Consider the following 23844-nt stretch of genomic DNA (forward strand, 5'->3'; position numbering starts at 1 on the left):
CATTGTGTTTCACTGCTCACTATCTATTCCAGAGAGCAGTGGACAAGAGACATTAAGGGGAATCCTTTTCTACCACGCCCTGGAAGCACATCTAACACCTTGAGAGGAGCACCCCTCACAGTACTGCACCCACCTTGAATTCCTTCTCAATATTAGCTAATACAGCCAACTCATTACTGAGCTCCAAAGCTGTCATAACAGGGTCTTCGCTGGACAACGATAGATAGGCAGGACTTGCAAGTCCCTTATATGCATTGATCCTGGACCTGGAGTGACTAAAGGCGTCGTGTTTTTGTTTTTCACTACATTCACTGCATTTACAAAAATAATCGTGAGGTCTCTCAATTCGGGCTCCCTTTCTCAGAAGGGTGTGAACTATTTCATACTCCTGACAGTGAGCAGCCAAAATAATAGGCGTGATATCTTGAGAAAATCTAGTTCCGTCTTCATCATAGGCATAGAAGTCGTCCTGTTGGAATTCTGATTGGCTAGGACTCGTCGTAAGCCGCTTGCCTTCAGCAAACGACGGATGGCCAAGAATGGCCTCTACTATCCTTACATATCCTTTACTGATAGCTAAAAGCAAAGCATCTCCCACCCGTGCCAAGTTTTCCTTCTTCAGTAAAAGTTCTGTAATTTCCAAGTGTTCATTGGCAACTGCTAACTGCAAAGCATTCTGGCCCATGTAATCCACACAGTTGACATTTAAAGAGTGACATTCTTCCATCATCTTCCGAACCACAGGAATGTTCCCGTATTCTGCCGCATCCAAAAACCGCTCCTCTTCTGCTGATAGGCTGGTGGAACGGTCACTGAACATATAAGCTGGCCCTCGGTTCGTTTGCCTCCTGCCTTTTTCCCGAAGTAATGTCTGCCTCCGATGCGACAATCTGTTTTGTCTGTGTGCAAGATAATAAAAAGAACCAAAACAATTATGAGCGAGATGCAACGAAAATTTCCAGACAAGGTATTCAATGTTACAAAGAAAAGGAACCAAGGAATATGAGTTTTTCGTTTGAAGAAAACCAACAAATTATGTAATGAAAAATGTATAACAATGATTGTTTTTTTCATATGATGGTGCACTGAGGGTATTTCTCATAGTTGGCTGTACCCCATAAAATACATATTATTGGATGGTGACTATGTCATTTATGTGCATTGAGGTACAGTATAGTTAAACTTATGGCAAATAAAATTGACACTGCGTATTCATTTTCATAATTTAAATAAAAAAAAAACTCCTTAGCTAGTATGCAGGTGGAACCTGTCTTATTTAAACCTCAGACATATATAGCCAGATTCAGGTATAGTTACGCCGGTGTATCAGTAGATACACCGTCATAACTCTGAATCCGCGCCGTCCTACATTTAAGGCCTTGTACACACGACCGAACATGTCCGCGGACCAGTTTCCGCGGACATGTCCGACCGTGTGTACGGCCTAGCGGACAGGTTTCCTGGCCTGGCAGACAGGTTTCCAGCGGACAAAAGTTTCTTAGCAAGCTAAGAAACTTGTCCGCTGGAAACATGTCCGTCGGACATGTCCGATGGTTAGTACGACTCATCGGACATGTCCGCTGGTTATGACGTATAACCAGCGGCCCGAAATCCCGCGCATGTGTCGAATTGAGAACGTTGGTGTTTTCTACGTCACGCGTTCTCTGTCCGCAGGGATTTTGGTCTGATGGTGTCTACACACATCAGACCAAAAGCTCCCAGCAGACATGTCGGATGAAAACGGTCCGCGGACCGTTTTCATCCGACATGTCTCCTCGTGTGTACGGGGCCTAAGTGTATGCTCAAACTGAGATACGCTTAAATGTTGCTAAGATACGAGCGGCGTAAGTCTTCCTACGCCGTCGTATCTTAGCTGTCTATTTACGCTGGCCGCTAGAGGCGTGTACGCTGATTTACGCCTAGAATATGTAAATCAGCGAGATACGCCTATTCACGAACGTACGCTCACCCATCGCAGTAAAGATACACCGTTTACGTAAGGCGTTTTCAGGCGTAAAGATAAACCACCAAAAAGATGGAGCAGCCAATGTTAAGTATGGACATCGGACCCGCCATCGAATTTCACGTCGTTTGCATTATTTGCTACGCCGCTGTAACTTAGGAGGCAAGTGCTTTGTGAATACAGCACTTGCCTCTCTAACTTGCGGCGGTGTAACGTAAATTACATACGCTACGCCGCACATCTTTAAGTCGCCGTACGTGAATCTGGCCAATAGGGTCTGGTGTTCTCTCTGCTTTTGATGTGTGTGGTGTCATCATGCCCAGATCAATAGAGGCCTTTAGTAAAAAGGTTACCTAGGAGTCAGGAAACGGATTCAAAAAGATTGCCAAATAATATGAAATTCCATTCCATTCCACTGTAAGAAAAAATCTACATGAGGGGTAGATTTCAAACAACTGCTAATTTATTTGGGATTTGCAAGCGCAGAAAATTGAACCCAAACATATTCTTGCAACTGCATTTACAATCAGAAAGAAATTGCACCAATTCATTTTGCATGAGAGGTGTATAAAGAAAAAGCCGTTGCTGCCCAAAAAGAACATTAGACTTATGCTGATCATAGATGGATCGAAATTCGGTTGGTTCAGCAAAAAATTGTCGAATTTCGATCTTTGTGTGGCCATTTCTGTTCTACAGAAGTCGATCATTAGATCAACTTCTGTCGAAAAGACACACTGGAAAACTTTGTCGATTGGTGGTTGCAGTCTCTAATGCCTAGTACACACGATCAGTTTTCCCGACGGTCAAATAACCGAGGGGAAAACTGGGAAACGGGTCGGCCCCTTTTCCCCTGTACACACGGCCGGTTTTCCCGACAGGGATACTGCCAGGAGAACTTTGGTCGGAAAAAAAAGTCTGTGTGTATACAGCAGTGTTTCCCCATAGGAAAACTGCGAGAAAAAAACCTGCCGCGATTCGTGACGGGAAAAAATAAAACAAGTTCTAATTTTTTTCACCGCAGTTTTTCTGTCGGGAAAACTGCTAAGGAGCATACACACGGCCGGTTTTCCCGACAGGAAAAACGATTGTGTGTACTAGGCACGATTCGTGTATTCTGATGGCAGTGGAATAATGTCCCGGGTTGGGGGATTTCTCAATCCACCTCACTTGTGTGGATGTAGGAATCTGATTATTTTTTTTATTCAGCCAACAAAAATAACTCTTTGCCAAGCTTAAGATTACAATTGAACATAAAGGCCTTCTGGAACAACGTACTGAAGATTAATCAATAAAATACAGAGTTGTTTTTATCACAGTAACAGGAGACATCTTTACTAGAAACGGAAGACAATATTTCAGAAGAATAATTTCATAAGAACTGTGAAGCATGCTGGTGAATATGTTATGACGGGATTACTTTACAGCTTCAGAAACTGTCTTTGAGTCAACAATACATTCTACATAATACAAAAATGTGCTTGATGAGAATGTCCTAAATGAGGATTGACTAAAACTGGTGCACAAAGAATTTGGTGTAGCTGTGCTTACTAACCAATCAGCTTCTAACTTCAGCTTGTTCAATTAAGCCTTGACAGTTAAAACTAGAAGCTGATTGATTGCTATGCACTGCTGCACCAGATTCTGTGTGTACCAGTTTTAGTAAATCTCCACCCATCTATCCAAAAGTGGAAGTTGAACCTGAAATGGGTCTTTCAGCACCATAATGTTTCGAAACATGCTAGAAAAATTACCAAGGAATGTCTTAAAAAGAGAAAATGGAGGGTTATGGACTGCCTTAGTCAATGATCTGACATTTTGGAACGGAAGGAACTTCGCATTGAGAAGTGGTCAAAAACTGGTGGACAGTTATACAAAATGGCTACATAAAGTCGTTTCTGCCCGTGCAAATGCCAGCTGTTGATGCCAAGGTTATACCTACATTTTCTAAAGTACTCTACTAAATCTATAGATTTTTTGTTACATAAATTATTGAAAATGCTTTTATGGGACCACAGGCATTATGCTAAAACCAAACAAACGTGCATAGAGAAATAAAAACCCAACAAGAATCTCTTTTGAAAATTTATTAAGCATAAGTTCACACAACACATATTGACTCATATATGTCTGGAATTAAATTGGCCACGGCCTGATTCATTGGTTTTGAAAATATTAAATAACAAATGTTGAATAAATCAAACTAACCACGTAGCTTAATCATTTATCAATTCTTTATAACCAACATACCCAGCTCAGCCACTGGAGACTCGAGCTGTACCAGAAGATTTCCCAACTTTCCCAACAGGAAAACACCGAAGGTACATACCACATGAATCACGACGGGGGGGGGGGGGGGGGGTAGGGGGGGAGCTCTTCCGGCTGGGTTACCTGTTGAAAAAAGATGGTCATCTGCCTAACAGGCCCAGGCCTATATATAGGCCCTGAGCGCTTCCAGCACCTTCTCTTACAATCACCTGTTCCTGTGAACCAATCCCAGCCCGGCCTGACCCTGCTTCTGGAACCCACTAGACCAGCTGTGAGGCCTGGCTAATTGGTTTTAACCTTCACATTACCAGCCCGCCTGCACTCTCCTGTCCTCACTTGACCTGTCCTTGACCCTCTTAACCCTTTCACTACTGCCCCTGCCGTGGACCTATAAGGAAAGGAGAGCCTAAACGGCTACTCCCTTTCCTTTCCCATGGGACCACAGGCATTATGCTAAAACCAAACAAACGTGCATAGAGAAATAAAAACCCAACAAGAATCTCTTTTGAAAATTTATTAAGCATAAGTTCACACAACACATATTGACTCATATATGTCTGGAATTAAATTGGCCACGGCCTGATTCATTGGTTTTGAAAATATTAAATAACAAATGTTGAATAAATCAAACTAACCACGTAGCTTAATCATTTATCAATTCTTTATAACCAACATACCCAGCTCAGCCACTGGAGACTCGAGCTGTACCAGAAGATTTACCAACTTTCCCAACCGACAGAAGGGGGAGGGGTATTACCACCCCCTCTGTCACCACCACCCCAAACCGCGGCCTCCTCTATGCACGTTTGAAAATTCATGTTGAGGATATCTAGGCCTATGTCGGACAGGTGCACCCCGTCCGACCTGTATAGACCCAGCGTACCTCCCTCCAACTCTAAGTGCCTATATGACCGACCCAAACTAGGGGACAAAAATTTCTCCATCGCCCTGTTTAAACGTTTACGGACTTTCTCCAATGGTTTAAAAATAACGGAGTCTGACCAACAGAAACGAGGGATTATCTCCGAAAATATCAGACATGAAGCAGGGGATGCCTGACTCAAAAAATTAAAATCGTCCTTCATCATGTTAATCAAATCAAGTGTTCTTAATTTACCCACATCGTTGCCCCCTAGGTGCACAATCAAAATATCCGGGGGGGAAAATAAAGTATACAACCTGCTCAGTTCAAAAATTAAATCCCCCCAGAGCATTCCTCTGCGGCCAAACCAATGAATGCTGAATGCTGAGGGGTCCAAGCCCAGATTCTCTGAGTATGTTCTACTCGCTGCTCTCTTCTGAGCCCAAAAGACAAAGGAGTGACCTAAGATCCACACGGATCAGTGACCACCTAGAATAAATTAACATGTTAGAGCAGGACGGATATATGACTTAACGGCATTCGATCTCCATCTACCAATCCTCCTTATAGCACTTTCCTCAAGACCAATCCTGGCGGCCTCAGTGGCAGCCCCGATCCGAAATGAGTGAGAAGTCACCCTAGCATCGGAAACCTGACTATGAAAAGCGCATTTCTTCAAGACCATTGAAAATTGGTAAATGGATACAGGAGACCCGTCCCTATGAATAAATAAACGGTCACCAATCTGCGGGCGGATATGCAAATACTCCCGCAGCCTGATGATCGGGCAAACCTCTGATGACACATATCTATTCAGTGATACCCATCTCCCTCTGCCCAACACATCTGTCTTACTGCGACTTAAAAATAATTTTAACTTATCCCCGCAGAAGGACACCTCGGATAATAGTATCCCGGAGGCCCTTCCCTTGGAAGCTGGGAGTAGCTCAGAAATTCTGAATGCACCAAAAAATGCAATAACAAAAATAGCTTTAAACATAACAGCCTCGAATTCTGAGAAGCAAATTGCAGGGGTAGCTCCACAAATTTTAGCTAACAGGGCAGGGGTCATCGGTGACCTAGTATCCTTTCTAAATGATTCCTTCTTATAACCCTTTAAAACCTGCCGTACCGAAAAGAAGCTAAGGCAAGCTGGCATGTTAACAAGGCGTAAAAAGAAGGAAATACCAGATAACGTCTTGCTGATGTGCGACCAGGAAAGGTGCTTCCTAATCATGGAATCTAAAAATAACAGGACCAGCTCTTCCGAGTATCTCGCTGTGGAAAGCTGTAATGACGACAGAAAGGCTGACCAAGAGAACCAGGAAGATAGATAGTTCTTCCAAGTTGAAGGAGCCACCGAATTCCTGACGTATTGCCACATTAAATTAGGGCCCATAAATGGGAAGGACAGCTCATCCCTACCGGATCCGCCCCCGGAAGCAATTCGAAAAAACGGTCCATCTGTTGACGAGAGAGAGCGTCGGCAACGATATTGAGCCTCCCTGGAATGTACCTCGCCTTTAACCAGATGTTCCATCGTAAACAAATAAAAACCAACTGACGCAAAAAAGAAACTACTGGAGGGGATTTTGACGATAGCGTATTTACTGCAAATAGAACGCCCTTATTGTCTGTGGTGACCAGGATTCTTCTATCTGCAAAAAACTTCCCCCACAACTCTAGGGCGACAACTACCGGGAATAATTCCAGTAAGACTATATTCCTAGAAAAACCCAGGGAAACCCATCTATCTGGCCAGATACCCCCACACCACTGCGCACCCCATATTGCCCCAAAGCCAACTGACCCAGCCGCATCAGTTTCCAGAAGAAAGTCGCTGTCGGCAATGAAATCCTGTTGCCACATAGATCTACCATTGAATAATTGTAAAAAATTCTTCCAGACAAGCAAATCCTGCTTGATGCCAGCTGATAGCCTGATGTGAGCAGCAGGATTCTTGATTCCTGAAATAGCTGAATTCAGGGTTCTAGAAAAAACTCGACCCATAGGGAGAATTCTAGATGCAAAAGCGAGTTGACCCAGAAGGGACTGCATCTCCTTAAGTGTCACCTTACCCCTTCTGAGAAATAGATCAATCGTTTGTGACAACCTGTAGATCTTCTCCTCAGGCAGCCTGCATTCCATGTTGGCGGAATCTATGGTTATGCCTAGGAATTCTATGCTAGTCACTGGCTGGACCGTTTTCTCTTTCGCTAGGGGAACTCCAAAATGCTCACAAACTAACTGAAAATTGGATAGGAGGGCAAGGCAGTCCCCCGAACCCCCTTTCCCTAAGAACAGAAAATTGTCCAAATAGTGGATCAGCTGACTTGATCCAGAAACCTTGCTGACCACCCATTCCAGGAACGTAAAGAAAGTTTCAAAATAAAAACAGGAAACAGAGCAGCCCATTGGTAAAGCCTTATCAAAATAATATTGACCTTCAAAAAATATGCCCAACGAATTGAAACCTGCCGGGTCCAATGGGAGTAAACGGAAAGCTGATTGAATATCAGCTTTTGAAATTAATGCATTTCTCCCCAACAACCGAAGCTTCTCTAAGGCTGAGTCAAAAGATGTGTAAGACACCGATATGTTGTCCGAAACAATCTGGTCATTCAGGGAATTCCCGAAGGGGAATGACAGGTGATGAATCAACCTAAACTCTGAAGGTTCTTTCTTGGGGACCAAACCTAGGGGGGAAATCCTAAAATTTACAAACGGGGGGAGGGGAAAAGGTCCCTCCATCCTACCAGCCTTGATTTCCTTACTGAGTTTAGCTCTTACAACCCAAGGAGCCTCATCTACAGATTTAAGATTCTTAACCATGATACACCCCACCCCCTCAAATTGTGGTATGGAGAAACCTTCAGAAAACCCCTTAATTAGCAGGGAAGCCCTCTGCTTGCTTGGGTAAATTTGAAGCCAGGGAAGCATTTCTGAAAGCTTCACCGGGGTGAGTGCTTTTGGGAAGGTTTTCCCTCTGGTTGGGCTGTAGCTTCCGAAAACACTTCGTTATAGGGTGGCCACCCCCACAAGCTGCACACTCGTGTTTATATTTACATGCATTCGCCCACTTGCAGTGTGAGTCATTGAAGGAAAAGCATAACCCTTTTTTGTAAGAATTGCTAGTTGAGGGATGGGAGGTTTGCAACGTGTTTGAGCGAGCAGGAGGCTGCCTCTGGGGCAAGAACATGTTAAGCCATAGGCCCACATCCTTGGAACCCCATTGAAGCGAGGACTGTACGGCCAACTTCTGGCGAAATGCCTCGTCATAATATAGCCAGGCTAAACCACTAAAACCTTTGTAAGCCTCCAAAATAATGTCTATGTGTTGGAAAATGAAAGGGCTCTGCTCGGGGTATTTCTCACACAGCACACTGGCATAAGTAATAAAGGCCTGAAGCCAGGCATAAAATGACTTAATGACAGGTTTCCTGTCATCTGCTTTCTCATCCTTCCTATCATATCTGGACATATCTTTAGCTGGGGGGAGAAGTGATACAAGATCGATGTATTCCCCTTTCCAGATTTTATCCTTAGTACTGATAGGCAGATGGAAACCCAAAGGTGACAATAAACATGGCATGCATTCCTTTGCGTTGCTATCTGTGCTTTTAACTGAATCCTCTTTGTATGCAGAACAAGCAGGCTGGAGTATAGTATTGGTATCAATACCTGACCATACCTCAGCCTCTCTAGCTAACACAGGAGTAGAGACATTTGCTTTCATTACAGCTATCAGTTGTTCAATGGATGCAGATAAGACAGACAATTGTGATGCAGTACCGCACTCACCCTCTGACCCCCGCGCAGGGAGCGCTCCAGGGGCTGGCGTCGGCGATTCGCACCTCACCGGAATTCTGCTGGTCAGCTGTTCTTGCTGTGGGGGCAAGCCCGCTCCTCTGCGTCCCCCTCTGCCACCTCTGCCAGCCCTGGTGCTGGCGCTGGTTAGGCTGCCTGGCGGTGCGCGCTCCCGGATAGGAGTCGCATTCTTCCTTCCCCGCCCGCGCCCCAGCGGGGGGGGTGCCTGACTGGCCTGGGTGTCCCTGCAGGAAAAAGAAAAAACATCCCGCTCACCCCCCGTTGGCACGGGAGATGATGGGCTCAGGCTCCTCCTCTGCGCATGCCTCCTCTTGCTCGTCCGTCTGCCCGCGCCGTCCTCCATGCTGTCAGTCATATCTGCGACCTCCTGCTCCAGTGACGTCGCGTTCTACGATAGGCAGGGCTGAGTGTAGGAAACGTCTGTGCCGCTGTTGATCCTGACTCCGCGCTGCTTGCATCAGTTGGCTGCGGTAAGGAAAGGCAGAGACGAATCCAGTCTTCTCCTCCTGCATGTTCGGCCCGGTCCAATAACTGGCGTAGTAAGGCATCCATCTGTCACTCTGGTCACGGAGCTCTTCCGGCTGGGTTACCTGTTGAAAAAAGATGGTCACCTGCCTAACAGGCCCAGGCCTATATATAGGCCCTGAGCGCTTCCAGCACCTTCTCTTACAATCACCTGTTCCTGTGAACCAATCCCAGCCCGGCCTGACCCTGCTTCTGGAACCCACTAGACCAGCTGTGAGGCCTGGCTAATTGGTTTTAACCTTCACATTACCAGCCCGCCTGCACTCTCCTGTCCTCACTTGACCTGTCCTTGACCCTCTTAACCCTTTCACTACTGCCCCTGCCGTGGACCAATAAGGAAAGGAGAGCCTAAACGGCTACTCCCTTTCCTTTCCCATTCTTGTGTTACATTTCAAGCATATGCCCTTTATTTGTAAAAAAAAGTCAACAATTTTCATGGGTTATATGACTGGAGTTTCCAACACTTATTGACAATCATCTATGTGGTCTTTGAAACTTCAGGCTATACCAGGAAAATACAGGAAGACATAAAACAGAACTATCAGTTCCTGACACACTGACATGGATATAGGGATAGGAAAAGGCAATGCAGTGAACTTCTAAGCCAAAATAAATATTTCTAGGTTTTACTAAGTGGCCCAAATAAAAAAAGGTCTATTACACTTGTAACACATAGGGAAGAGAGGGGTGATTTTGAGAGTCAAGTTCAATGAGCTTCTGAAAATTTCTTGAAGAAAAAAGATCTACTTTTTTTTACTTATATAGAAGGTAATTAGAGAGTATATATATTTAGGATACTTTGTGATTTGTCATTATATATGTAGCACTAGCCCTGTGGTAACTGGTTCCCCTACTCCTGTACAGCCAGGCAATATGCATTCTCCAATTGCATCCAAACACAAGAAGTAAAACCCATGGCTTTGTTTTTATATTTTATTAGGGATAACAACTTGGATGGGGTGAAGGAATATATGGAATGCCCAACTTGAATCAAAGAGCAAAAACCACGGACAACTTCCTTCCTATGTACAAAGTGTGCTGATGTACTCATACCGTCCTCCTTGCTTCCATTGTTTCCTAGGCAAGATTCCGTTCAAATCCGCACTGCTGTCAGGATCCTCCCAAGCCAGCCCGAGCTCCAGCCCCAAGGGGGGGGGGGGAGAACATGTGAAGAGGCACCAAACTTGTTGATTAAAATAATTTTTTCACTTTACCACTATTTATGAACTTTACAATTTAATGGATTCTAAACGTTGATGTTCTTTTGCTGATTTATGCACGTTGGAATCACTAAAGAAATGAACACTTGTTGGACACATTGATATTTTTTTTTAAAAACTTTATTAAGTGTGTTTGCACATTTAACATGTTTCCACCTTATATGATGATGTCTTAAAGTGACAGTACAACTTTTTTTATATTTTTCAGGTTATTTTTATTTTTTCATTTTATTTTTCATTTACCGTATTTATCGGCGTATACCGCGCACAGGGCAAAATCGCGGGTGCGCGGTATACGCCGATACCCGCTTTCCCGGGCCGAGTTTGAATACTGCGCCGACATATACCGAGCGCAGTACACTCGGGTATAGTCGGGCAGTCTCGGCTCCTTCCGCGCTCACGTCCTGGACGTACAGGACGTCAGCGCGAGAGTTGCCGAGCATTGCCAACAATACACGAGTGTACTGCGCTCTTATATGTCGGCGCAGTATTCAAACTCGGTGCGGGAAACGAGCGGGGAGGACGAAGCAGAAGGATGCCGGACCTGACGAAGAGGACACCTGAAGCCGCAGACGGACGCCGGACCCGACGAAGAGGACAGCCGAAGCCGCAGAAGGACGCCGGACCCGACGAAGAGGACACCCGAAGCCGCAGACGGACGCCGGACCCGACGAGGCCGCCGATGGACGCCGCGCAAGACACCAAAACTGTAAGTACAAAAAAAACTTTTTTTCCACAGGATTCGGGGCAACTTTAGGGGTGCGCGGTATACGCGGGAGCGCGTTATATCGCGATAAATACGGTAATCTTCCAAGGATTTTTATTAACATACTCTGCCCCATTGGTAACACTTAGCAGCACCAATCTTACGCATATATAAATTTATCATATTCCTTCACTGATCCCACACCTGTGGGTGCAGCTGGGGTAGGCTACAGCTAATTTTCATCTCCTGGCACGGAACACTATATTTGTTTTTTTATAAGATTAATTTGCCTGCACTATTCTAGTAGCACACTAGATGGTGCTACATATATTATTAGTATGTTTTAATATTTATTATTCCAAGTGATGCAGGCTCATAATCTACGTTGACGAATTCTGCGTTAAGGAAGCTCAATCATTTTTATTGGGCTGTCAAAACATAAAAAAAAAATGTACCTGCACTATTTTTGAAAACACAGCACCTCACAATGTAGAGCCGTGACCAAAAGTTTTGAGAATGACACAAATTTTCATTTTTACAAAGTCTGCTGCTTTTTAGATCTTTTGTCAGATATTACTATGGTGTTACTGAAGTATAATTACAAGAATTTCATATGTGTCAAAGTCTTTCATTGACAATTACATTAAGTTTATGCAAAAAGTCAATGGGCCAAATCCTCAAAAGGGATACGACGGCGTAACTGCTGTTACTCCGTCGTATCCCTGGTCCTAACTATGGAACTGATCCACAGAATCAGTTTCCCATAGTTAGGGAGAAGATCCGACATGTGTAATTGAATTACACTGTCAGATCTTAGGATGCAGTACCGCATCCGCCGCTGGGGGCATTTTGCGTCGAAATGCCGCCTCGGGTATGCAAATTAGGACTTACGGAGATCCACAAAGCTTTTCAGCTTCGTTTTTTCTCCGTAAGTTTTATTTTGCAAACGTAAAATTAGGGCTGCTTTTACAAGGTGTAAACTGTTTACACCTTGTAAAAACAGACCTTTCTTGCTCGCGACGCGATTTTTTTTAAATTAAAAATTTTTTTTTTGGCGCCGTATCTTTTTTTTTACCCGACGCAACTTTATTGTCCCGTCGCAATCCACAAAGCCCGACGTAACGTAATTTCGCGCTATGCGTGTTGGGAAAATGACGTCAAGAGCATGCGCAGTACGGCCGGCGCGGGAGCGCACCTCATTTAAATGGTAATCGCCCCCTGGAGAAGAGGAACGCCTTGCGCCGGCCCAATTTAAGTTACACCGCTCAAAATTTCTAGGTAAGTGCTTTGTGGATCGGGCACTTAGAGATTTTGCGGCGGTGTAACTTAAATGGAAAAAGTTACGTTGCACCGGGTTTTTGAGGATTAGGCCCAATATTTGCAATGTTGACCCTTCTATTTCAAGACCTCTGCAATTCGCCCTGGCATGCTGTCAGTCAACTTCTGGGCCACATCCTGACTGATGGCATTCTTGCATAATCAATGCTTGGAGTTTGTCAGAATTTGTGTTTTCTTTTTTGTTCCCTCTCCTCTTGAGGATTGACCGCAAGTTCTCAATGGGATTAAGGTCTGGGGAGTTTTCTGGCTATGGACGCCAACTTTGGATGTTTTGTTCCCCAAGCCACTTCGTTATCACCTTTTTCTTATAGAAAGGTGCTCCATCATGCTGGAAAAGGCATTGCTCGTCACCAAACTGTTTGTGGATGGTTGGGGTAAGTTGCTCTCTGGGAAACTTTTTGTACCATTCTTTATTCATTGCTGTGTTTATTCATTGTGAGTGAGCCCACATGAATGGTCTCAGGATGCTTTAGGCCTTGTACACACGAGGGGATATCCGATGAAAATGGTCCGCCGCTGGCGGATTTTGATCTGATGGCTGTACACACCATCAGATCAAAATCCCCGCGGTGACGTGTCCGCGCCGTCGCCGGGAGGATGACGCGGCGACGTGCACGACCCTGGAAGGTAAATACTTCCACGCATGCGTCGAATCATTTCGACGCATGCGAGGGATGGGGATCGGACGGACTTATCCGGTGAGTCTGTACAGACGACCGGATAAGTCCGAAGGACAGGTTTCCAGCGGATAGATTTCTTAGCATGCTAAGACATTTTTATCCGCTGGAAAACCGTCGGCTGGACAAATGTGCGCTGGAAAATGTCCGCTAGGCCCTACACACGACCGGATATATCTGCTGGAACAGATCCACGGATAAATCCCAGAGGACAGATCCGGTCATGTGTACGGGGCCTTACTGTTGGCATGACACAGGACTGATGGTAGAGTTCAACTTTTCTTCTCTGGACAACAATTTTTTCTGGATGCCCCAAACAAGAGGAGATTCATCAGAGAAAATTACTTTACCCCAGTCCTCAGCAGTCCAATCCCTGTACCTTTTGCAGACTATCAGTCTGTCCCCTGATTTTTTTGGAGAAGTGTCTTTTTTGCTGCCCTTCTTGACCAGACTATACTCCAAAAGTCTTCTCCTCACTGTCCGTACAGATGCGCTCACACCTGCCTGCTGCCATTCCTGAGCAAGCTCTGCACTGGTGGTGCCCCCGATCCCGCAGCTGAATCAATTGTAGGAGACCGTCGTGGCACTTGCTGGACTTTCTTGGGCGCCCTGAAGCCTTCTTCACAAATGCAATGGAAATGTTTTTTTTACGGGAATAGGTTCATTATCATGGCAAAGAGGGGCTTTGCAATTAATTGCAATTCATCTGATCACTCTTCATAAAATTCTGGAGTACCGTATTTGCCGGCGTATAAGACGACTGGGCGTATAAGACGACCCCCTAATTTTCCAGCTAAAATGTTGGTTTTGGGATATACTCACCGTATAAGAGGACCCCTCACTGTACCATTATTACATGCCTCGCTGTGCCATTATTACATGCCTTGCTGTGCCATTATTACATGCCTTGCTGTGCCAATATTACATGCCTTGCTGTGCCATTATAACATGCCTTGCTGTGCCATTATAACATGCCTCACTGTGCAGTTATTACATGCCTCACTGTGCCATTCCATTCCCTACCTTCTCCGGTTTGCAGCGTACAGATGACGGCCATCCATTATTCAAAAGCCGCGCCTCCTTCACAGGCTGTTCCGTGATAGGCGGAACACTAATTTTCACAGCAGAGCCTCTGTTCAGTGTTCCGCCTATCATGGATGTCCTCTCGTCCGAGGCCGAGGATAGGCGTGATAGGCGGAACACTGAACAGAGGCTCTGCTGGCAAAATTAGTGTTCCACCTATCACGGAACAGTCTGAGGAGGAGGCGAGGCTTTTGAATAATGGATGGCCCCCGTCTAACACCTTCTGACATAGGTACCCGGTGTATAAGACGACCCCCGACTTTTGGGGCATTATTTTTAGATGCAAAAGGCCATCTTATACGCCGGAAAATACGGTATATTGCCATCATAAAAACTGAGGTAGCAGACTATGTGAAAATAATATTTGTGTCATTTTCAAAACTTTTGGCCAGGGCTGTAGGTATTCACATTTGTCTTCTTCACATTTCACTTAACCACTTCCCGACCGCCGCATGTATATATACGTCCATAGAATGGCACGTACAGGCAAATGGGCGTACATGTACGTCCTTGCCTTTCCGCGGGTCGGGGGTCCGATCGGGACCCCCCCGCTACATGCGGCGGTCGGGTTCCCTCGGGGAGCGATCCGGGACGACGGCGCGGCTATTCGTTTATAGCCGCTCCGTCGCGATCGCTCCCCGGAGCTGAAGAACGGGGAGAGCCGTATGTAAACACGGCTTCCCCGTGCTTCACTATGGCGCTGCATCGATCGTGTCACCCCCTTTATTGGGGAGACACAATCGATGACGTCAGTCCTACAGCCACACCCCCTACAGTTGTAAACACACACTAGGTGTACACTAACTCCTACAGCGCCACCTGTGGTTAACTCCCAAACTGCAACTGTCATTTTCACAATAAACAATGCAATTTAAATGCATTTTTTGCTGTGAAAATGACAATGGTCCCAAAAATGTGTCAAAATTGTCCGAAGTGTCCGCCATAAGGTCGCAGTCACGAAAAAAATCGCTGATCGCCGCCATTAGTAGTAAAAAAAAAAAAATTAATAAAAATGCAATAAAACTATCCCCTATTTTGTAAACGCTATAAATTTTGCGCAAACCAATCGATAAACGCTTATTGCAATTTGTTTACCAAAAATAGGTAGAAGAACACGTATCGGCCTAAACTGAGGAAAAAAAAAATGTTATATATGTTTTTGGGGGATATTTATTATAGCAACAAGTAAAAAATATTGAATTTTTTTCAAAATTGTCGCTCTATTTTTGTTTATAGCGCAAAAAATAAAAACCGCAGAGGTGATCAAATACCACCAAAAGAAAGCTCTATTTGTGGGGAAAAAAGGACGCCAATTTTGTTTGGGAGCCACGTCGCACGACCGCGCAATTGTCTTTTAAAGCGACGCAGTGCCGAATCACAAAACCTGGCCTGGGCATTTAGCTGCCTAAAGGTCCGGGGCTTAAGTGGTTAACCTTTTTCTCGTTAAGCATTTAATACATCTTTGCACTATAGGCTTCCTTGAAATTTAGCCACATGCCAAATTATTTTCTACAATAAGATAGAGCAAATTTAAAGCTATTTGCTGTGCATGCTTATCATGACTAAACTGAAAGCTGCCCCCAATCACTCTGATCAACAATATTAGCATACATCCATATCCCGGGTTCCTTTCTTGATGGCAGTCGGAGCAGGTGGCCAGTAACTGTTTGTGCTTTGCTGTTATTCCTGATTGGGTTCTGACTGATTGACTGTACTGCATCCAATGAATGGATCAATTTGTAATGCTAATGATGTGGCAAGGAAAGATCCCACAACAATCTGACAGATGGATACGTAGAAATGCTAGCAGCTGAGAAAATATCTTCACCCATTTATCCAAATGATGTCACAGCTGTCTGCTGGACTGTGAAATATGATGGAGAGCACCATTCCCAGTGGACACTGGGCCATCATTCACAACGTGCAGAAACATCTGCGACCTGCTTCCTATTGTGTTTGAAAGAAAAGAATTGTCTCAGGACAGCTTAGCATCTGTACAATAAATATATACAGTAAATGGCGTCTTGGATGTAATTGTGCTTCGCCTGTAATCAAAGCATAGGTACTAACATGGTAAAGTCTTACAACTGAGTTGCGGCATCCAAGCTTTTCACATGCAAGCAAGGATCACAAATCATCATCTAGTTCAATATTAAAATGCTCAGGAAATATAATATAGATATAGATATGTTTGCATCTTAAATGTAATTTTTCTGTAAGCATTACCTGTAGAGGTCAGGAAATTCACGTGCATTTTTATTATTATTATTATTTAGGTACTTATATAGCGCTGTCAATTTACGCAGCACTTTACATATACAATGTACATTCACATCAGTCCCCACCCTCAAGGAGCTTACAATCTAAGGGCCAGATTCACGTAGAATCGCGGCGGCGTAACGTATCCTAGATACGTTACACCGCCGCAATTTTTCATCGCAAGTGCCTGATTCACCAAGCACTTGCGATGAAAACTACACCCGCGGCCTCCGGCACAAGGCGGGCCAATTCAAATGGGCGTGTGCCATTTAATTTAGGCGCGCTCCCGCGCCGGACCTACTGCGCATGCTCCGTTTTCTAACTCCCGCCGTGCTTTGCGCGCCGTGACGTAATTTTTTTGAATGGCGACGCGCGTAGCGTACTTCCGTATTTCCGGACGGCTTGCGCAAACGACGTTGATTTTTACATTTTGACGCGGGAACGACGGCCATACTTTAGACAGCAATACACTTGCTGACTAAAGTTAAGGCACCAAAAAAAAAGTGTAACTTTGCGACGGGAAACTAGACTAGCGGCGACGTAGCGAACGCGAAAAACAGTTGTGGATCCGCCGTAACTCCTAATTTGCATACCCGACGCTGGTTTACGACGCAAACTCCCCCCAGCGGCGGCCACGGTACTGCATCCTAAGATCCGACAGTGTAAAACAATTACACATGTCGGATCTTAGGGATATCTATGCATAACTGATTCTATGAATCAGTCGCATAGATAGAAACAGAGATACGACGGCGTATCAGGAGAAACGCCGTCGTATCTCTTTTGTGAATTTGGCCCTAAGGTCCCTAACTCACATTCATATACTAGGGCCAATTTAGGCAGAAGCCAATTAACCTACCAGCATGTCTTTGGAGTGTAGGAGGAAACCGGAGTACCCGGAGGAAACTCACGCAGGCACAGGGAGAACATGCAAACTCCAAGCAGGTAGTGTCGTGTTCGGGATTCGAACCAGCAACCCTTTTTACTGCTAGGCGAGAGTGCTACCCACTACACCAATGTGCATTTGGGGATATTTTCCAAAGTGAGGGGAATCAAATTGGAAGATTTGTCCCTTTATCCCTCTATTCCTGTTACAATGACAACACTAAATCTATAGTTAACATTCACCTTCTTGGTGACACTTGCCCTCAGGACAAACAGGGTGAATTACATTCACAGGGACATGAATATCAATACAAACAGGACTATGCCCTCACTACTGTATCCAAAACTCTGAGCTGTGCCCCACCAGATTTAAATTGTGCCCCTCCTTGATCTCTAAAGCACCATACACACTATTAGGTTTTCTGCAGATTTTTGTCTTCAGAATTACCAAAACCATATAATATGAGTTCAAACCTTAAAAGGTTCAGTTTTTATGCAATCAGGCAGGCCCTTGCACTACATGGTTTTGATAAATCTGAAGACAAAAATCTGCAGAAAATCTAATAGTGTGTATGGTGCCTGACCCATGATTAGCCAGTCTGATGGCGACAGTTGAAGTAAGGGGGTACTCTGATGGGGGCAAATAGATGTTAAAAGGGTATTCTGAAGGGGACAATTGATGTAAAAAGGGGATTCTGATGAGAACAACTGATGTAAGAGGAGACACTGATGGGGACCCTAATGAGGACTCCTGGTGAAAGGAGGGACAGTGATAGAATCAACTGATACAATGGCACTCAGTTTCTGTTTACCTGCTTACATGTACATCATCCTGCCTCTTCTGGGATAGAAGCATGCAGTGCACCACTCGAGTGGTGGACACAGAGGATTGCAGCTCCTGGTACTCCACTGCTTTGAGCCGTCAGGAATCATGTGATCATTATGTGATCACATGATTACACTGTCAACAAAGCTGTTATGAATGAATTTCATTCAGAGCAGCTGTGTATCCTATAGTGATGCTGTGATTGACCCACAGCTATCGCACCCTGTATCATGTGATAGCTGTGGGCCAATCACATCACACAATAGTAAATCACAGCTGTCATTAATGTAACCCATTCATTACAGTTTAAAACATTGCTGTTACAGTAGTCATCACCGTAACAGCAATCAAAGTGTAAAACAAATCCCTGATCCCTCCCCTTAGAATAGTACAGTGTCACTATGGTGACACTGAACTATTCTGATGAAAGCATGTAAAAAAAAAAAAAAAGTAAATATATGTTAAAAAGAAAAAAGAAATTGAACAAAAAGTAATTTTATTTTTATCTTTAACACAGGGATACGAGTAAATATCCCCGAATATTCATCAGTCACAAAAAAAAACAATGTGAAAACATTTTTTTTTTGTTAATTTCTTAATTTTTCAAAATATTGTGACAAAAAAATTACAACTTTTTCATAGTTTGTAGACACTATAGCTTTCACACAAACCAATAATTACACACTTATTGGATTTTTTTTTTTACCAAAGACATGTAGCATAATACATTTTGGACTACATTTATGAAGAAATGTGGGTCTTTTTTGCGTATCTTTATAACAGAAAGTAGAATATATATATATATATATATATATATATATATATATATATATATATATATATATATATATATATATTTTTTTTTTTTTCAATGACAGGATAATCCATACAATTGTTCCCAGTTCGCACTGCCTTTGCACTAACTGTCAGATGTTACTTCCGGGTCATGACTCGTGGTACAGAAGGATGCCTGGTGAACAGGGAATCTAGTTCCCCACATCTGTCGTACTATGAAAAAGAGGCTCACACACAATGTTCATTGTATGCCTGCTGACTTTTGTTTTACTGGACCCCCAGATCAGATAGGATAAATCCGGCCCTATTTCCAAGCCCAGTTTTTCTAATTAAACAGAAGCTAAAACTACACCTAAAGAGTAACAAAAAGTCAGGGAGCACTGAAACCCAAACATGTATAGAAAGGGATAGCATCAGTTATGATAAAGCTAAACGTTATTCTCCCCACCCAACCAACTCCCACTTTCTCGTGTGCACCCCTCCCTGCTGAATTATGCTTCTTGTTTTTATATACTTACTTTTTTAAATGTCTTCATATCAATCATGTTACACGACAGGTCCTCCTACTCTTTACCTCAGGGTGCCCAACCTTTTGAAGAGCGAGGGCCAATTAAGTAACCAGTCGAGAGCCACAATGGTTGAAGGGAACTATTTCAGCCATAGATATTTTTTTTCCATTCTTATTATACCCACCCGGGGGAACCTTTCAAACTAGAGTTTGGCGGTAAGCAAAGATTATAACCACTTTGGGATAATATTCTTTTTTTAAACTTGAGTTTTATAAAAATGTGTTTTATAAAACAAAATACATCCAAGACATAGGATTCCCAGAACATGGTGTTTCCAAAGAGAAGCATCGGCTGTTTTCCCTGTAGACTCTTTCTCTGTATCTAAGGGCAAAGAAAACAGGAAAACAAAGGGAGGGAGATGAGTCAATTCTGAACCATTCAGTTACGTTTGCAAATTGTGTTGGTGGTTTCTATAATCCAAAGCTGAAATGCTTCCCAAGTAGCTTTAGCAGTTCACTTAGGGCCAGTTCACACTGAGAGCGCAGGGGGACGCGCATGTTCCTGTGTGGTGCATTTTCACAGTCCATTTCATTAGAATGAACTGCAAAACACACCAAACTATGTGTCTACACTACTTTTTAAAATGCACTTCACCAAATTGTATATTGCTATACCATGCTATATGGTGCCTGCAAATGGTCTGCATTTGTGATCTGTGTTTAGGATGCCCAGACATCCCAAGTCTCCCACAAGTCGCGGGAGTCTCCTGCATTTGGCTGCGGGCTCACAGTCACCCGCGAGTGCCAGACGATCTCCCGGCTGAGCTTGTCACTCAGCCACAGACAGAAGACAGAGCAGCCCGAGCGGCCGAATGGAGTACGGCTGTGGCAACACTGGTAAGGCTGTGTTTCATGGGCACTGGTAAGGCTGTATTTCATGGGCACTTGTAAGGCTGTGTTTCATGGGCACTGGTAAGGCTGTATTTCATGGGCACTGGTAAGGCTGTATTTCATGGGCACTGGTAAGGCTGTGTTTCATGGGCACTGTTAAGGCTGTGTTTCATGGGCACTGGTGAGGGTGTGTTTCATGGGCACTGGTAAGGCTGTATTTCATTGGCACTGGTAAGGCTGTGTTTCATGGGCACTGGTAAGGCTGTGTTTTATGGGCACTGGTAAGGCTGTATTTCATTGCCACTGGTAAGGCTTTGTTACATGGGCACTGGTAAGGCTGTGTTTCATGGGCACTGGTAAGGCTGTGTTTCATGGGCACTGGTAAGGCTGTATTTCATGGACACTGGTAAGGCTGCATTTCATGGGCACTGGTAAGGCTGTGTTTCATGGGCACTGGTGAGGGTGTGTTTCATGGGCACTGGTAAGGCTGTATTTCATGGACACTGGTAAGGCTGTGTTTCATGGGCACTGGTAAGGCTGTGTTTCATGGGCACTGGTAAGGCTGCATTTCATGGGCACTGGTAAGGCTGCGTTTCATGGGCACTGGTAAGGCTGCATTTCATGGGCCCTGGTAAAGCTGCATTTCATGGGCACTAGTAAGGCTGTATTTCATGGGGACTGGTAAGGCTGCGTTTCATGGGCACTGGTAAGGCTGCATTTCATGGGTACTGGTAAGGCTGTGTTTCATGGGCACTGGTAAGGCTGTATTTCATGGGCACTGGTAAGGCTGCATTTTATGGGCACCGGTAAGGCTGCGTTTCATGGGCACTGGTAAGGCTGTGTTTCATGGGCACTGGTAAGGCTGTGTTTCATGGGCACTGGTAAGGCTGTGTGATGCAATTGCCTATATATGCTCCAGTTTAATTCTCCCTGCTAATTTAATGCTGTGGGTTAGAGGTAACAGGTGTTTTCATGTGTGACTCATCTCTCTGTGAACACTGTTCATATGTTAAATAAGGCTAGCTTTTGAAAGGCCTTTAATTGTGTGATAACACTGTCTAAAAACCTATTCATGGTCAGAGGTGTTAATAGGTGTCAAGCTGCATGCAGACGAAGCGTCTGCCTACGAAACTCAAGGGTGTGAAGGTGGTTTGTTGTTATGCTGTTTAAGGAATGTGCAGTGATTAAACATGATAATTGTCGGTCGGTGCCGACCTGTCTAGAATGTTTTAGTAATTAGCCTTAGTGTGTGATTAGGGGGGGGTGGAGATTTCATTGTTGCTTCAATGTCTTGGACTGTATAAAAAGCTGAGAAGAAAACCATAAAGTGTGTTGTTCCAGCAGTAAGCTTGTCTCATGTGTGGCTTTCTGGGCGATTTCAGGAATATTCCTCCTCGTGGAATATTGGGGTGATTTTCGTTATGGGAAGAAGGGAACGTTGACGGGGATATCATTGTAATACCGTCACAACTGGTGGCAGCGGTGGGATTTTCCCTTCTATTCCCCTTTACACCCGGATTCCAAGCAGACACTGGAAGAACTACTGGAAGTTCGTGGAAGGATTGCTAGCAACAAAACCAAGTGGGTCATCATAGCAGAAGTAATGGAGCTAGACCAGGAGGACGGGATTGCAGCAACGCCAGCAGTACAAGAGATGAAGACACCAGTGATTCAGGAGGAGGAATCGCCAGCCAACAAAGTAATGAGAGAGAAGCTAGCATGGTTCGGTCCGAACCCAACGGCGGATGTGGTGCTGAGAGTGATGGACCTGTTAGCGAAGGAGGCTAAACAAATAAGAGACGCAGAGCTACAGGAGGCTAAAGAAATAAGAGACGCAGAACTACAGTTAAAACTGGCAGCAGTCCAACAAGCAGCCGCACATTCTCTGAACAGTGAGTACAGCACAGCAGACACAAGGAAGATTCCGTTTAGCGCTTTTAAAGCTTTTGATGAAAAGGACTGTGAGATTGATAACTACCTGGCAGATTTTGAGCGACAATGTAACCTGCACCGAATAGCTAGAAGAGAGTGGGTCGCAATATTGTCAGGCAAACTGTCAGGCAAAGCTTCTGATGCTTTACGGACCGTGCCAGATCAGGATATCCATAGCTACGCCCGGGTTAAAGAAGTGCTCCTGGCTCGTTATGCAGTAACCCCAGAGTCCCACCGACAGAAGTTCAGGGACTCACGCAAAACCACGAAAGACTCTTACGCGGAATGGGCATGCCAGTTATCCCTGTCGGCCTCTAACTAGGTTAACAGCAGCCAGGCCACCACCGCAGAGGACATTTTGCAACTAATGCTCCTGGAGCAATTTTACAATCACATCCAGACGGACGTCAAAGACTGGGTGAGAGATCGCAGGCCCATGACTCTACCAGAGGCCGCTAAGTTGGCGGATGAATATGTGGATACTCGCAAGACGAACCAGGTCACACCACAGGAACAACCTCCACGACCAACGGTGCCCTCACACCCACCAACCGCTAGATACCAACCTCCTAACAGACCGGTGACATCTAGCCCTCGCTATCCACGCCAGGAGGACAACGAACAACGCTGCTTCCGGTGCAAACAGCTGGGTCACTTCAAGCAGAATTGCCCCATGAATGACAACACCAGGTCAAATTGGTCTCAACCTGGGTACCGCCCACCAGCAGCAGCTCATTGTGTAGACTCAGCTTGGGATCCCCAGGAGCTGGGTCGGGAAGAACCATTGGACACCCCTTACGAAGCCCTCATGGTACAATCTGTTATTACGGACAACAGGGAACACCATTGTCAGCTGGTCATGGGCGCCAGCCATGAGCCGGAGGGGCCCTGGAGGGAGCTGGGCAGAAAGAGGCACCGCCGGCCATCCTCCAAGAAGAAGAGGTCCTGGAAGCCGTATAACAAGCTGACCTGGGAGAAGAAGAAGCGACTGGAGGAGAGGGAGTCGCAGCGGGCGTCCCAGATGCGGGCCGAAATGTTCGCCAAGGGCCCACCGGTGGCCCCTTACACCACCACCCAGTTCCTGATGATGAAGGACCACGTGGAGAGCCTGCAGGACATGAGCAAGCAGGAGCTGATCCGTGAGTACATGGAGCTGGAGGAGTGCATAAGCCGCATGGAGGAGGAGAACAACCACCTGAGGTCACAGCAGGCTGATCCCCCCAGGCTCCATGAACTGGAGATGGAGCTGGAGAAGCTCAGAGAGGAGAACCGGCGGCTTCA

The 23844-nt window shown here is 45.0% G+C and overlaps 1 protein-coding gene across 1 annotated transcript in view; it reads right to left on the minus strand.

The window, feature by feature from the left end:
• Positions 1-23844, minus strand: part of TRPC6 (transient receptor potential cation channel subfamily C member 6) — a 319531-nt gene that overhangs the window by 121617 nt on the left and 174070 nt on the right. Inside the window, exon 2 of the mRNA XM_040340191.1 lies at positions 134-899. Within this exon, the coding sequence (XP_040196125.1) occupies positions 134-899 (766 nt within the window). The remainder of the gene's footprint in view (positions 1-133; positions 900-23844) is intronic.

Source organism: Rana temporaria, chromosome 2, assembly GCF_905171775.1.
Source record: "Rana temporaria chromosome 2, aRanTem1.1, whole genome shotgun sequence".
NCBI lineage: Eukaryota > Metazoa > Chordata > Amphibia > Anura > Ranidae > Rana > Rana temporaria.